Below are 14,339 nucleotides of genomic sequence, written 5' to 3'. Positions count from 1 at the left end.
TTTTCCTTATATGCAAACTACTGCTAGGAAAAAAACACTTCTCATGGATTATTTCTTCATTATTTTACAAATGAAAAATCCAAGGCTTAGAGAGCTTCTGGGATCTGACACGAAAGCCCATATTATTGACTACTATATTAAATGATGCTTTCGATTTTTTTAAAACTCTTTTAAACGATGTATTTATGCAGGAGTCAACAATCTTTTTCTCTAAAGAGTGAGGTTTTAGGCTTTGCTGGCCATCCAGTCTCTGTCACAACCCCAACTCTGCCACTACGAAAGCTGGCCTAGGCAAGACATAAATAAATGTGTGTGGCTGTGTTCTAACAATACTTTATTTACAAAAACAGGCAGCTAGTCAGATTTGACCATGAGCCACAGCCTGCCAACTCCCGCATTCATGGCTCAAACTTAAGATCATATAAAAAGCCTTACTATTTACGTAGAGACTGAAACAATACAGTTGAAAAGTTACTATAGTGCAGGCATTTAAATGATCTGTTCAATCTGCATCAAGTTTAACCTGTTTTCATTTCCCAGTAACAATGTATATGGGCTTTCATGTATTCAATTATCCTAATTAACCATTCCAAGTTTAGATCAATGAACCAGAAAAATGTCAAAATACCTTAAAAGATGGTAGAGAGAATTATTATGTTCACTTATTGGAAAAGATTAATATCAGTTGAAAAATTTAACCAAATATGACCCTGGTAGTCAGGATTATTTATCCTTCACAAGACGAGTTTATTCCTCATCAGTATCACTGAATTATTCAAAAAGAGCTCATAATAACTAATAATGCAGCATCCAGCAGTTGCAAGATTCATCACATAATACAGTATATTCTAGAAATGTAGGGTATTAACAAGCCTGCACACAGAGTAAATTTTCATATGACAATTAAATGACAAAACTTCTAAATTTACTCCTTTTTAAAATAAAGCAAAACAAAAAGACCACAAGAAAACAAACAAACAAAAAAACCTGAAGTGCTGCCGGCTTCCTCAAAATCAATATTTCCAAGGTGCAGGACACCAGCTACTACCCGGAACAGATCAAGCTTTTCTTCATCATCCAAACCAATCTTTTTCATGGCTGTGCACATTCTAATAAAATCTCCATGGTCATCTAACAAAGGATCTTTCAAGGAACCTGCCTTAAGATACTACAAAACAAGAAGACATCAATTAATTGTGGTTTACATTATTTAAGTATACTAACACAACTACACAACGTCTATTCACTATATAACATGCAAAAATAAAATGTGTCAATCATAAAACTTTAGTGTTCCAAAACATTCAAAAACTGAATGACTGGGCAAAGTGTACCCAGGATTTATGTGTTATTTATTTCAATGACATGTGAATCTGCAACTGTCTCAATAAAAATTTCAGTCAAAAATGGAATGAGATGTTTTCCAATTACAATTTTAACTCTAAAACTAGGATATTATATAAAAATATAAATTGAGTGAAAATGAAGGGAATATCAGTGGTTGAAATGAATCAACATGAAACCATAGGTCAAAAAGAACTGAGGTTTTAAAAAACTGTAATAAAAATTTAAATGATACTTAGCATTACACTCCTTCAGGTTAACTGCCATCAACTGCACCAATATTCAACAGCAGTAACCAGTGGACAGGCTAACAACAATGTTCACGGCCTGGGAATTAATTTTTAAACCTTTCTGTATTAGTATATATGAGGTAAAGTGTATTAGTAAGCATTATGCTTATGCTAAGAATTTATGCAATGACTGAAAACATTTCCGAAAAAATGAAGAGAAAATTTGCTTTCTCTCCTAAAAGAATGTGCATCTGAAGTATTCATTTACTAGAACCTATAACAAACTCAGAAAAAGGAAGAAGAAAAGTCAGCCCTGCAGAAACTAGAAGGAGGGAAAAAAAATTACTGGACACAGAAAGATTGAACTAGCAATTTTCCAGAACTTGAGAATGAATGAGAAGTAAAATTAAACATTAGGTAACAGCATCAGAATTAACTGGTCATTAAAGACGCCCCTAGGAGATGTTTTTTTTCCTCCAGGTTGCCAACTGCTTCCCAGCTAAATTTGTAATTACCTTTCCACACAAGTCTTTAAAATGTTTAATTATGCATGTGTAAAATTTCTGGAAAATGTCTAGACAAAGAAATTTAATTTTATTCTTAAAGAAAACAATCACATGCAGCCAAATTTAAAACAAAGCACATATCGTGCAGAATTTTTAGTCTTGCAATTGAACCGTTACTTCATTTAAAAACTGTTTCTAATCAAATGTCAATGAATATATTGCTATCACAGCAGACTAAAAATACTGCATTTTCCTAAAAATAACACACCGCTTAAAGACATGCCAATGGAACTAGGCAAAGGATTCTAAGTAGTCAAAATGATCACCTCATCCTCCTGATAAAGAAGACAATAAAAAGTAATTTAAACATATTAAATACATTATTCACTTATATATTTTTATATATATACCCAGTAATATGAATATGATTCCTAACAAACTGTGTTGACTCTAAAATCAGAAAGTGTACATTTTCTTCCTAAGACAGCACAAAGAATGCTACTCTTTGGAGAGTAAAATCCAGTTTTCTTTCCTCTCCACTCAGTTTTTTCCATGGTAAAAGATCAAATTTAGATATGTATATATTTTTTCCTTTGGGATAGCTGCAGTATCCCACAAGGAAATGTCCCCATTATCTTAGTGGAAATAATACAATTTCTATATTTCAATGATGCCTTATAAAAATATAGGTTATCATAACAAAGGAAGATACCATGATAAATATTAATGTCACTTCTTAAAGTTCCAACCATGGATGTAATATAAAGTTTACAGACATCTGTGTCTAAAATGATAAATAAAATGTCAACTTAAACAAAAATTAACTGCAGACTCATCTGCTTAGAATTCAAATTAATGGGAATTTTTAGTTGCTTTCTGTTCTTTTCTATGAATACATTAAAGATATAATTCACCTCACCATTTTGAAGGTAGTCAAAAACATCTGACTCACAAATGCAGGGGAATTAAAAACTGAGTATAATAAAACCTTGTTCACTTAAATATAAATCTTTTAATAAAATAAAGACAATATGAACTATTCCCTATAATTAATCCTTAGTATTTCATAATTTAAGCTCCCTGAGTAGATACAACTTAATCCCACTTACTACTTAAACAATGCATATTAAAATTTATAAAAGTTGCAGTAGATTTTTAGATTAAGGACAATGTTTTTAAAATAATACTCAATGGTATAATTATATCTACTTACTCTTAGAAATACAATGATTTAGTAAGACCTATACATAAAACTTTTCATAATATATTACAGAAACATGATGTTTTAACAATGATTTAGTAAGACCTATACATAAAACTTTTCATAATATATTACAGAAACATGATACTTTAAAGAGAAATATTAAATAATACATAAGCATTAGTTCATAAGAATGCTCACTCTACTTATTGTCTACATCAAAGCTTACTTCAGCCTTGACACAGACAATAAATTATAAAGGACATATTTTATACTTAATCACAAATGGGTAATATGAAAGTAAGTTTCAAAAACGTCAGCAAAGGATGATTTTTAGGCAATCTGATGCCCTCATGCCAGGAAAATAACAAGAGGAGAGCAGCGCAGCGGTCCCACCAAGAAGACCCAGAACCTGTGGCTTCTGCAGATACCAAAAGAGGTGTTCTCGGCAAGAGGTGTGGATGAGTATTTAGGTTTTTTAAGCATAAGCCTAAAAGTAAGAGATCTTACTTGGTTTCCAAAATAAAAAATAGAATACATCTTTCAGCACAATTTTTTTGTATTAAAGATTCTAATTTTTTTTAAAAAGGCTACTTTACCTCAGGACTTCTTCGGTTCTGCAAAATGTGTTTGTCAGTTTCTCTGTTAGCAAAGTATCTGGTGCAGCCTCGGTTTAAATACTATGACAAAGAAATTTAAAATATAATGAACAAATAGATCCACAGGACAATAATACAAAGGAAAACACAACTTACCAAATAGTGCTAGCTCTAAAGAATTTCTAAGCATAACCTGAGTATCATTTAATATCTCAATTAAAATCAATACTCCTATATATCATAAACATTTCATTCCTACTAATCACAGCAGGGATGGTGAAAATCCTAACCTGAAAATAGATTAAATTACATGATTCACATAAAAACCAATACCATAAAGCTTTCCTATTTTTCAAAGGTAGCAATTTTTTAAAAATATGTATCTCCACTATCTATAGTGGGAAGCAGCCGCAGAGCACAGGGAGATCAGCTCGGTGCTTTGTGACTGCCTGGAGGGGAGGGATGGGGAGGGTGGGAGGGAGGGAGATGCGTGAGGGAGGGGATGTGGGAACAGATGTATATGTATGACTGATTCACTTTGTTATAAAGCAGAAACTAATAAAAAAATGGAAAAAAAAATGTATCTCCAGTTTATTTATTCATTTTTAACATCTTTATTGGAGTATAATTGCTTTACAGTGTTCTGTCAGTTTCTGCTGTTTAACTAAGTGAATCAGCTATATGCATATGTGTATCTCCATATCCCCTCCCTCTTGTGTCTCCCTCCCATCCTCCCTATCCCACCTCTCTAAGTGGTCACAAAGCACCGAGCTGATCTCCCTGTGCTATGCAGCTGCTTCTCACTAGCTATCTATTGTACATTTGGTAGTGTATATATGTCCATGCCACTCTCTCACTTCCTCCCAGTTAACTCTTCCTCCTCTCGTGTCCTCAAGTCCATTCTCTATGTCTGGGTCTTTATTCTCGTCCTGCCCCTAGGTTCATCAGAACCATTTTTTTTTTTTAGATTCCATATATATGTGTTACCATACGGTATTTGTTTTTCTCTTTCTGACTTACTTCACTCTGTATGACAGACTCTAGGTCCATCCACCTCACTACAAATAACTCAATTTTGTTTCTTTTTATGGCTGAGTAATATTCCATTGTATATATGTGCCACATCTTCTTTATCCATTCATCTGTCGATGGACACTTAGCTTGCTTCCATGTACTGGCTCTTGTAAATACTGATACAATGAACACTGTGGTACATGACTCTTTTTGATTTATGGTTTTCTCAGGGTATATGCCCCGTAGTCAGATTGTTGGGTCATATGGTAGTTCTATTTTTAGTTTTTTAAGGAACCTCCATACTGTTCTCCATAGTGGCTGTATCAACTTACATTCCCACTAACAGTGCAAAGCGTTCTCTTTTCTCCACACCCTCGCCAGGATTTATTGTTTGTAGATTTTTTTTTTTTTTTTTTTTTTTTGTGGTAGGCGGGCCTCTCACTGCTGTGGCCTCTCCCGTTGCGGAGCACAGACTCCGGACGCGCAGGCTCAGCGGCCATGGCGCACGGACCCAGCCGCTCCGCGGCATGTGGGATCTTCCCGGACCAGGACACGAACCCGTGTTCCCTGCATCGGCAGGCGGACTCTCAACCACTGCGCCACCAGGGAAGCCCGTTTGTAGATTTTTTGATGATGGCCATTCTGACTGGTGTGAGGTGATACTTCATTGTAGTTTTGATTTGCATTTCTCTAATGATTAGTGATGTTGAGCATCCTTTCATGTGTTTGCTGGCAATCTGCAGTATCTTCTTTGGAGAAATGTCTATTTGGGTCTTCTGCCCATTTTTGGATTGGGTTGTTTTTTTTGATATTGAGCTGCATGAGCTGCTTGTATATTTTGGAGATTAATCCTTTGTCAGTTGCTTCATTTGCAAATATTTTCTCCCATTCTGAGGATTGTCTTTTCATCTTTTTTATGGTTTCCTTTGCTGTGCAAAAGCTTTTAAGTTTCATTAGGCCCCATTTGTTTATTTTTGTTTCTATTTCCATTTCTCTAGGAGGTGGGTCAAAAAGGATCTTGCTGTGATTTATGTCATAGAGCGTTCTGCCTATGTTTTCCTCTAAGAGTTTTATAGTGTCTGGTCTTACATTTAGGTCTTTAATCCATTTGGAGTTTATTTTTGTGTATGGTATTAGGAAGTGTTCTAATTTCATTCTTTTACATGTAGCTGTCCAGTTTTCCCAGCACCACTTACTGAAGAGGCTGGCTTTTCTCCACTGTATATTCTTACCTCCTTTATCAAAAATAAGGTGACCATATGTGCATGGGTTTATCTCTGGGCTTTCAATCCTGTTCCATTGATCTATATTTCTGTTTTTGTGCCAGTACCATACTGTCTTCATTACTGTAGCTTTGTAGTATAATCTGAAGTCGGGGAGCCTGATTCCTCCAGCTCCGTTTTTCCTTCTCAAGATTGCTTTGGCTATTCGGGGTCTTTTGTGATTCCAAACAAATTGTGCAATTTTTTGTTCTAGTTCTGTGAAAAATGCCATTGGTAGTTTGATGGGGATTGCAGTGAATCTGTAGATTGCTTTGGGTAGTAGAGTCATTTTCACAATGTTGATTCTTCCAATCCAAGAACATGGTATATCTCTCCCTCTGTTTGTATCATCTTTAATTTCTTTCAGCAGTGTCTTATAGTTTTCTGCATACAGGTCTTTTGTCTCCCTAGGTAGGTTTATTCCTAGGTATTTTATTATTTTTGCTGCAATGGTAAATGGGAGTGTTTCCTTAATTTCTCTTTCAGATATTTCATCATTAGTGTACAGGAAAGCAAGATATTTCTGTGCATTAACTTTTTATTCTGCTACGTTACCAAATTCATTGATTAGCTCTAGTAGTTTTTTGGTAGCATCTTTAGGATTCTCTATATATAGTATCATGTCATCTGCAAATAGTGACAGTTTTACTTCTTCTTTTCCGATTTGGATTCCTTTTTATTTCTTTTTCTTCTCTGATTGCCATGGCTAAAGCCTCCAAAACTATGTTGAATAATGGTGGTGAGAGTGGGCAACCTTGTCTTGTTCCTGGTCTTAGAGGAAATGGTTACAGTTTTTCACCATTGAGAATGATGTTGACTTTGGGTCATATATGGCCTTTATTATGTTGAGTTAGGTTCCCTCTATGCCTACCTTCTGGAGAGTTTTTATCATACATGGGTGTTGAATTTTGTCAAAAGCTTTTTCTGCATCTATTGAGATGATCATATGGTTTTCATTTTTCGATTTGTTAATATGGTGTATCACACTGATTGATTTGCGCATATATATATATATATTTTTTTTTTTTTTAATGGGTAAGGAGAGCTCTATTCCATCTTGTAATTGTTCCCTAGGGTGTATTTTACAAAACTGGGTGATTTTTAGTATGCTCCTAGGAAGAGAAAAAAGTTTTTTTTTTGTTTGTTTGTTTCTTTAGAAGATGTTGGGGGTAGGAGTTTATTAATTAATTAATTAATTTTTGCTGTGTTGGGTCTTCGTTTCTGTGCGAGGGCTTTCTCTAGTTGTGGCAAGCAGGGGCCACTCTTCATTGCGGTGCATGGGCCTCTCACTATCGCGGCCTCTCCTGTTGTGGAGCACAGGCTCCAGATGCGCAGACTCAGTAGTTGTGGCTCACAGGCCCAGTTGCTCCGCAGCATGTGGGATCCTCCCAGACCAGGGCTCGAACCCATGTCCCCTGCACTAGCAGGCAGATTCTCAACCACAGTGCCACCAGGGAAGCCCAATTTGCATATATTGAAGAATCCTTGCATTCCTGGGATAAACCCCACTTTATCATGGTGTATGATCCTTTTAATGTGCTGTTGGATTCTGTTGGCTAGTATTCTGTTGAGGATTTTTGCATCTAAGTTCATCAGAGATTCTGGCCTGTAGCTTCCTTTTTTTGTGACATCTTTGTCTGGTTTTGGTATCAGGGTGATGGTGGCCTCATAGAATGAGTTTGGGAGTGTTCCTCCCTCTGCTATATTTTGGAAGAGTTTGAGAAAGATAGGTGTTAGCTCTTCTCTAAATGTTTGACAGAATTCACCTTTGCAGCCATCTGGTCCTGGACTTTTGTTTGTTAGCAGGTTTTTAATCACAGTCTCAATTTCAGTGCTTGTGATTGGTCTGTTTATATTTTCTATTTCTTCCTGTTTCAGTCTCAGAAGGTTGTACCTTTCTAGCATTTGTCCATTTCTTCCAGGTTGTCCATTTTATTGGCATATAGTTGCTTGTAGTAATCTCTCATGATCCTTTGTATTTCTGCAGTGTCAGTTGTTACTTCTCGTTTTTCATTTCTAATTCTGTTGATTTGAGTCTTCTCCCTTTTTTCCTTGATGAGTCTGGCTAATCGTTTATCAATTTTATCTTCTCAAAGAAGCAGCTTTTAGTTTTACTGATCTTTGCTACTGTTTCCTTCATTTCTTTTTCATTTATTTCTGATCTGATCTTTATGATTTCTTTCCTTCTGCTAACTTTGGGGTTTTTTTGTTCTTCTTGCTCTAATTGCTTTAGGTGTAAGGTTAGGTGTTTGAGATTTTTCTGTTTCTTGCGGTAGGATTGTATTGCTATAAACTTCCCTCTTAGAACTGCTTTTGCTACATCCCACAGGTTTGGGGTCGTCGTGTTTTCATTGTCATTTGTTTCTAGGTATTTTTTTATTTCCTCTTTGATTTCTTCAGTGATCACTTCGTTATTAAGTAGTGTATTGTTTAGCCTCCCTGTGTTTGTATTTTTTACAGATCTTTTCCTGTAATTGATATCTAGTCTCACAGTGTTGTGGTAGGAAAAGGTACTTGATACGATTTCAGTATTCTTAAATTTACCAAGGCTTGATTTGTGACCAAAGATATGGTCTATCCTGGAGAATGTTCCATGAACACTTGAGAAGAAAGTGTATTCTGTTGTTTTTGGATGGAATGTCCTATAAATATCAATTAAGTCCATTTTGTTTAATGTGTCATTTAAAGCTTGTGTTTCCTTATTAATTTTCATTTTGGATGATCTGACCATTGGTGAAAGTGGGGTGTTAAAGCCCCTACTATGATTGTGTTACTTTTGATTTCCCCTTTTATGTGTTAGCATTTGCCTTATGTATTGAGGTGTTCCTATGTTGGGTGCATAAATATTTATAATTGTTATTTCTTCTTCTTGGATTGATCCCTTGATCATTTCAGTGTCCTTCCTTGTCTCTTGTAACATTCTTTACTTTAAAGTCTATTTCGTCTGATATGACTATTGCTACTCCAGCTTTCTTGTGATTTCCATTTGCATGGAATATCTTTTTCCAACCCCTCACTTTCAGTCTGTATGTGTCCCTAGGTCTGAAGTGGGTCTTGTAGACAGCATATGTACGGGTCTTGTTTTTGTATCCATTCAGCCAGTCTATGTCTTTTGGTTGGAGCATTTAATCCATTTATATTTAAGGTAATTATTGATATGTATGTTCCTATTACTGTTTTCTTAATAGTTTTGGGTTTGTTTTTTTGTTTGTTTGCTTGTTTTACAGGATAATAAAATTTTAATGAAAATTTCCACAAGAAATTTTTTGACAGAATGTGAAGTTTTATTATTTGTCTTTATTATTTTGTCCTGAATGTACACATGAGGTTTCTGAATCAGAGCAGATTTCTTTTTATTTACCTTATAGCTAATAACAAGTGTGTTGTGCCCTTGTGTCTCAGTTCTTACACTTACACCAACATAATGAGAGCCAGGTCAAATATCCTACAAATACAAAGTCTGTCTTGTAGACAAGGGATATAGAAAATGAATTTTCTGTATTTACATACAGAAAAAATAAGCAGTCAACTCTCTGTACTCATCATAATCTTTCTGAAAATTTCTACTCTAATATGTTGGAATTTAAATAATCCTCTCCAGGGAAAATATAAGACCATTGCCTAAAGCTTTACAATCCAAAGATGACTTATTTTTTCTTCAAGTGTGAAAAGGTACCTCTGTAGTTAGGTAAATCTCTATAGAGTTTTCAATATCTATACAGTTGTAAATTAACTTCCATGGCTGGGTTTGTTTTTATAGGTCTTTTCCTTCTCTTTTGCTTCCTGCCTAGAGAAGTTCCTTTAGCATTTTTTGTAAAGCTGGTTTGGTGGTGCTGAATTCTCTTAACTTTTGCTTACCTGTAAAGGTTTTAATTTCTTCATCGAATCTGAATAATGAGCTCCTTGTCAGGTAGAGTAATCTTGGTTGTAGGTTCTTCCCTTTCATCACTTCTAATATATCCTGCCACTCCCTTCTAGCTTGCAGAGTTTCTACTGAAAGATCAGGTGTTAACCTTATGGGGATTCCCTTGTATGTTATTTGTTGCTTTTCACTTGCTGCTTTTAATATTTTTTCTTTATATTTAATTTTTGATAGTTTGATTAATATGTGTCTTGGTGTGTTTCTCCTTGTATTTATCCTGTATGGGACTCTCTGTGCTTCCTGGACTTGATTGACTGTTTCGTTTCCCATGTTAGGGAAGTTTTTGACTATAATCTCTTCAAATATTTTCTCAGACCCTTTGTTTTTCTCTTCTTCTTCTGGGATCCCTATAATTCAAATGTTGGTGTGTTTAATGTTGTCCCAGAGGTCTCTGAGACTGTGCTCAATGCTTTTGATTCTTTTTTCTTTATTCTGCTCCCTGGCTGTTATTTCCGCCATTTTATCTTCCAGCTCACTTATCCATTCTTCTGCCTCAGTTACTCTGTTATTGATTCCTTCTAGAGTATTTTTAATTTCAGTAATTGTGTTGTTCATACCTGTTTGTTTTGTCTTTAGTTCTTCTAGATCCTTGTTAAATGTTTTCTGTATTTTCTCCATTCTATTTCTGAGATTTTGGATCATCTTTACTATCATTACTCTGAATTCATTTTCAGGTAGGTTGCCTATTTCATCTTCATTTATTTGGTCTTGTAGGTTTTTACTTTGCTCCTTCATCTGTAACATATGTTTCTGGTGTTTCACTTTTGTGTGTGTGTGTGTGGTACGCAGGCCTCTCACTGTTGTGGCCTCTCCCATTGCGGAGCACAGGCTCGGGACTCGCAGGCTCAGCGGCCATGGCTCACGGGCCTAGCCGCTCTGTGGCACATGGGATCCCCCTGGACTGGGGCACGAACCCGTGTCCCCTGCATCGGCAGGCTGACTCTCAACCACTGCGCCACCAGGGAAGCCCCCTCACTTTTTTTTTGATGGGTGGTGCTGTATTCTTGTCTTACTGGTTGTATGGCCTGAGACGTCCAGCACTGGAGTTTGCAGGCAGTTGGATACAGCTGGGTCTTGATGCTGAGATGAGGACCTCCAGGAGGCCACATTCCGACTGATATTCCCTGGCATCTGAGGTTCTCTGTTAATCCAGCGGTTTCAACTCGGAGTTCCCAGCCCAGGAGCTCAGGCCCAACCTGTGGCCTGGGAACCACGATCCTGCAAGCATGTGGCAGGCGAAGTCATGGTCCTCCAAAGACATGGACATCCAAATCCCTGGAACTGCTTGGCTGGGGCATGGTGATGGGGACCTGGAGTCACCGGAGGGGCAGGGTGGTAGCCTGAGGCACACAGGGCGGCTTGGTGTCCTCGGGGTCAGAACTAGGCCATGTACGCCGCCCACGCCGCCCAGGGCACCAGGGACTCCGCCTAGGCTTGACAGGCGTCTGCACCCCGGATTCATGTCCGAGCCCCAGATTTACTTCAGTGACCCCGGTTTTACGTCTGAGGCCCCGAATTTACATCTCAAAGGTAGCAATTTTAAATCTTCTCAGGGTTAAATCTTGTTGAAAATACAGTTCATAAGATATGAACTAAATATGTAAAAAGTCTCAAATAAGGACCCACACTGTGGTTTAATATTTTGAGTACTATTTCAAATCTGAATAATTAACAAATAATATTCTTGAGTTTCTTAATTTTTGATTTTTACAATCAGTCCTTCAAAACATGCCTTTCATACGGACTGACAGTTAACACTAAGTGTACATAAATTACAACACTTGCTTTATGAACCTTCACAGGTATTCAAATAACCATTTCAGCTTTTATCTCAATGATTTACTTTTCTGCCCAGAAGCCTTTAAAGGCTAAGTGCTTTGAAAACACAGAATAAGGGAAGCAGCTGAGAAGAAAATAATATACTGGTCTTGAAGAGAATCTTTTACCTCCACTTAAGGGGCGGGGGTTGTTCAGGAAGGACATGCACAGGGAACAGGATGAGAAAATATTTTAAACATCTCAGCTTTTCTTAAATCAGGTCACTAGGATTCCACTGTCCCCTGGCATCAATTCCAAGGTTAAATATATCGATAACATATTATATTCCAAGAAAAAATTTACAGTAAATTTTGAATGATTTAGGGATAAATTAATACTTTAGATGATCAATGCATTTATCTCCCCCCATTACAGTGAAATATTAAAATACAGTTAAAACCAGAAAAGAATACGCAATGAATTTTTCTTTGTAGCCTAGAATCTTGGAGGAAAGAATAAAATAGAAGGGAAAGGGAATAATACTGATAAGCGTTTTCAATTGACTATTTCAAAACAGAGCTCTTTTATTTAGTAGGATAATAGTAGCTTAACTATATAGAGCCAAAACAAATGTTTTCTTTGCTAGCAAGAGTTTTATCCACCCGCCCCAACTGTTTTATCAAATACTTGGCATTTGGACAGATGGACTTAATATTAAAACCTAAGAAAAATACTTGTTTCTTCTAACTTTTCTGTAACTAGAAAGCTATAAATATTCTTGTCACCCATTCTCATTCTATCCAAGCTTTATTTATATTCAAGGATTCTTGCATGACTATAACGAATGTTTCCATGGAACATGTGCAAAAATATTTCAAATTTTTGAATAATGCAAGCATTTTAAACTTTTTATTTTCTAAAGTACCTGTGGCGTTAATATGGGTGTTTTCAAACAGATGTATCTCTACAATTCTTTACATACTAATTTGGATAGAATAGTGACCAAAAAAACGTGGGGGAAAGCGTTCACCCTGCTGTAGAGTTTCTCCTTTGTCTTTACAACTTTACCCTGGAGGCCTAAACTAAACCCGAGAAAAACCTGTTGAAATGACCAACGCACTTTTAAGTCACTCTAAGGCAGAATCATTTGGGGGAAGGAATACAGAGGGGTGTGTACACCTGCCTGAGAGGAATATCCAAGATGGCAGGTGTTTTTGGGTGAAAGGTAATGCTGTTCCACGAGTTTCCTCTTACCACCAAAAGGACTCTCCCAGTTCATGCCACAGAGACAAGAAACTCTCTGACCTGATAAAGCATTACAGTGGCTGCCCCCCTTAGGATGGCTGTCCTTGTGCCAGGAAAGACTGTACATTCTGAGACACAGAAACTATGTTCTCAAGCCCCCAGGTAGAAAGAAATGCTATATTAAGACAAGAATAGTCACATCACTTTATCATTAACTCAGTGCTGACAAAGCCACATCATCATTATTAAATTTTATATGATTCATATTAATTTATATTCCTTTTCTAAAAATCATTGTAGAGAAATGCCTCTTCTACTGTCATGAAGATAATGTGGGCAACTAACTTCAAATTCCAATTAACTTGGTGAGTTCTAGAGAAGGTTAAACATTTCAGAATTATATAAATAGATGCAGCTATAAAGCATTTTAAAACAAGTTTTTAAATTTCCAAATATATATTAAAAGAAATTGATTGACGAAATTAAGAAGAAGCCGGTTGCAAACACACACACACACACACACTCACACACAGAACAATAATTAAGTATAAATGCGTGTCATGATTCTCAAACGGAGGACTTCTGGCCAAAGAGGACTATGAGAATCACCTCGAGAACTTCACACAAACGGCATTTCCTACCCGCACCCCGTGATTCCCATATCCCACACAGGGACACTACTTTCTAGCTGAGAATCTGTCATTACGCTAGCCACCCCCCAGTCACCACTTCCTGAAACTCAATACTGACTTGTGATCCTTGGCACTCCTGATCTCCTTGTACTTCTCTCACAACTCCACTTGTGTTTTCTTTCTGGGCAACTCTTCATTGCCCATCCTCTTCAACTCCAGAGTCTGGATCCTGGCACATGCTTTTCTACATTATGCAATCTCTCTGGACAACCTCAACTACTCACTGTCACAGTTCTAACTACCACCAGGGTACTGACATCTCCCAAACCTGTCCCTGCAGCACCGACCTGATCTTAGTCCACCCAAGAGTCTTTCAAACGGCTCCACTCAGATGACCCACAGGCTCCAAAACTGGACTCAACCTACACGCCATCAATCTTCCATCTGGCCCCAACATGGTATTTACAGCCATCCAGTTACCCTAATAGTGTTTTGGAAAATCATCCCAGACTCCCCCTTCTCCTTACCTAATTCAGTCTCCAAGTCCTGTCAATTTTACCTCCTCCTATTTCACACATCCCCTCCTCAGTAACCCTGCCATCGCTAAAACAAATTCAGGCACTGAG

At 36.9% G+C, this 14,339-nt stretch overlaps 1 protein-coding gene across 1 annotated transcript in view; it reads right to left on the bottom strand.

Annotated features, from left to right (window-relative positions):
• MYO6 (myosin VI) overlaps positions 1-14,339 on the bottom strand; it is a 151,824-nt gene that overhangs the window by 54,458 nt on the left and 83,027 nt on the right. Inside the window, exons 10-11 of the mRNA XM_060114874.1 lie at positions 3,881-3,961; positions 988-1,168 (exon numbers count right to left, since the gene is read on the bottom strand). Coding sequence (XP_059970857.1) covers positions 988-1,168; positions 3,881-3,961 — 262 coding nt within the window. The remainder of the gene's footprint in view (positions 1-987; positions 1,169-3,880; positions 3,962-14,339) is intronic.

The sequence above is a fragment of the Mesoplodon densirostris genome, chromosome 12, assembly GCF_025265405.1.
Source record: "Mesoplodon densirostris isolate mMesDen1 chromosome 12, mMesDen1 primary haplotype, whole genome shotgun sequence".
NCBI lineage: Eukaryota > Metazoa > Chordata > Mammalia > Artiodactyla > Ziphiidae > Mesoplodon > Mesoplodon densirostris.
The sequence above is the reverse complement of the archived record's forward strand: the minus strand, read 5'-3'. Positions and strand labels throughout refer to the sequence as shown.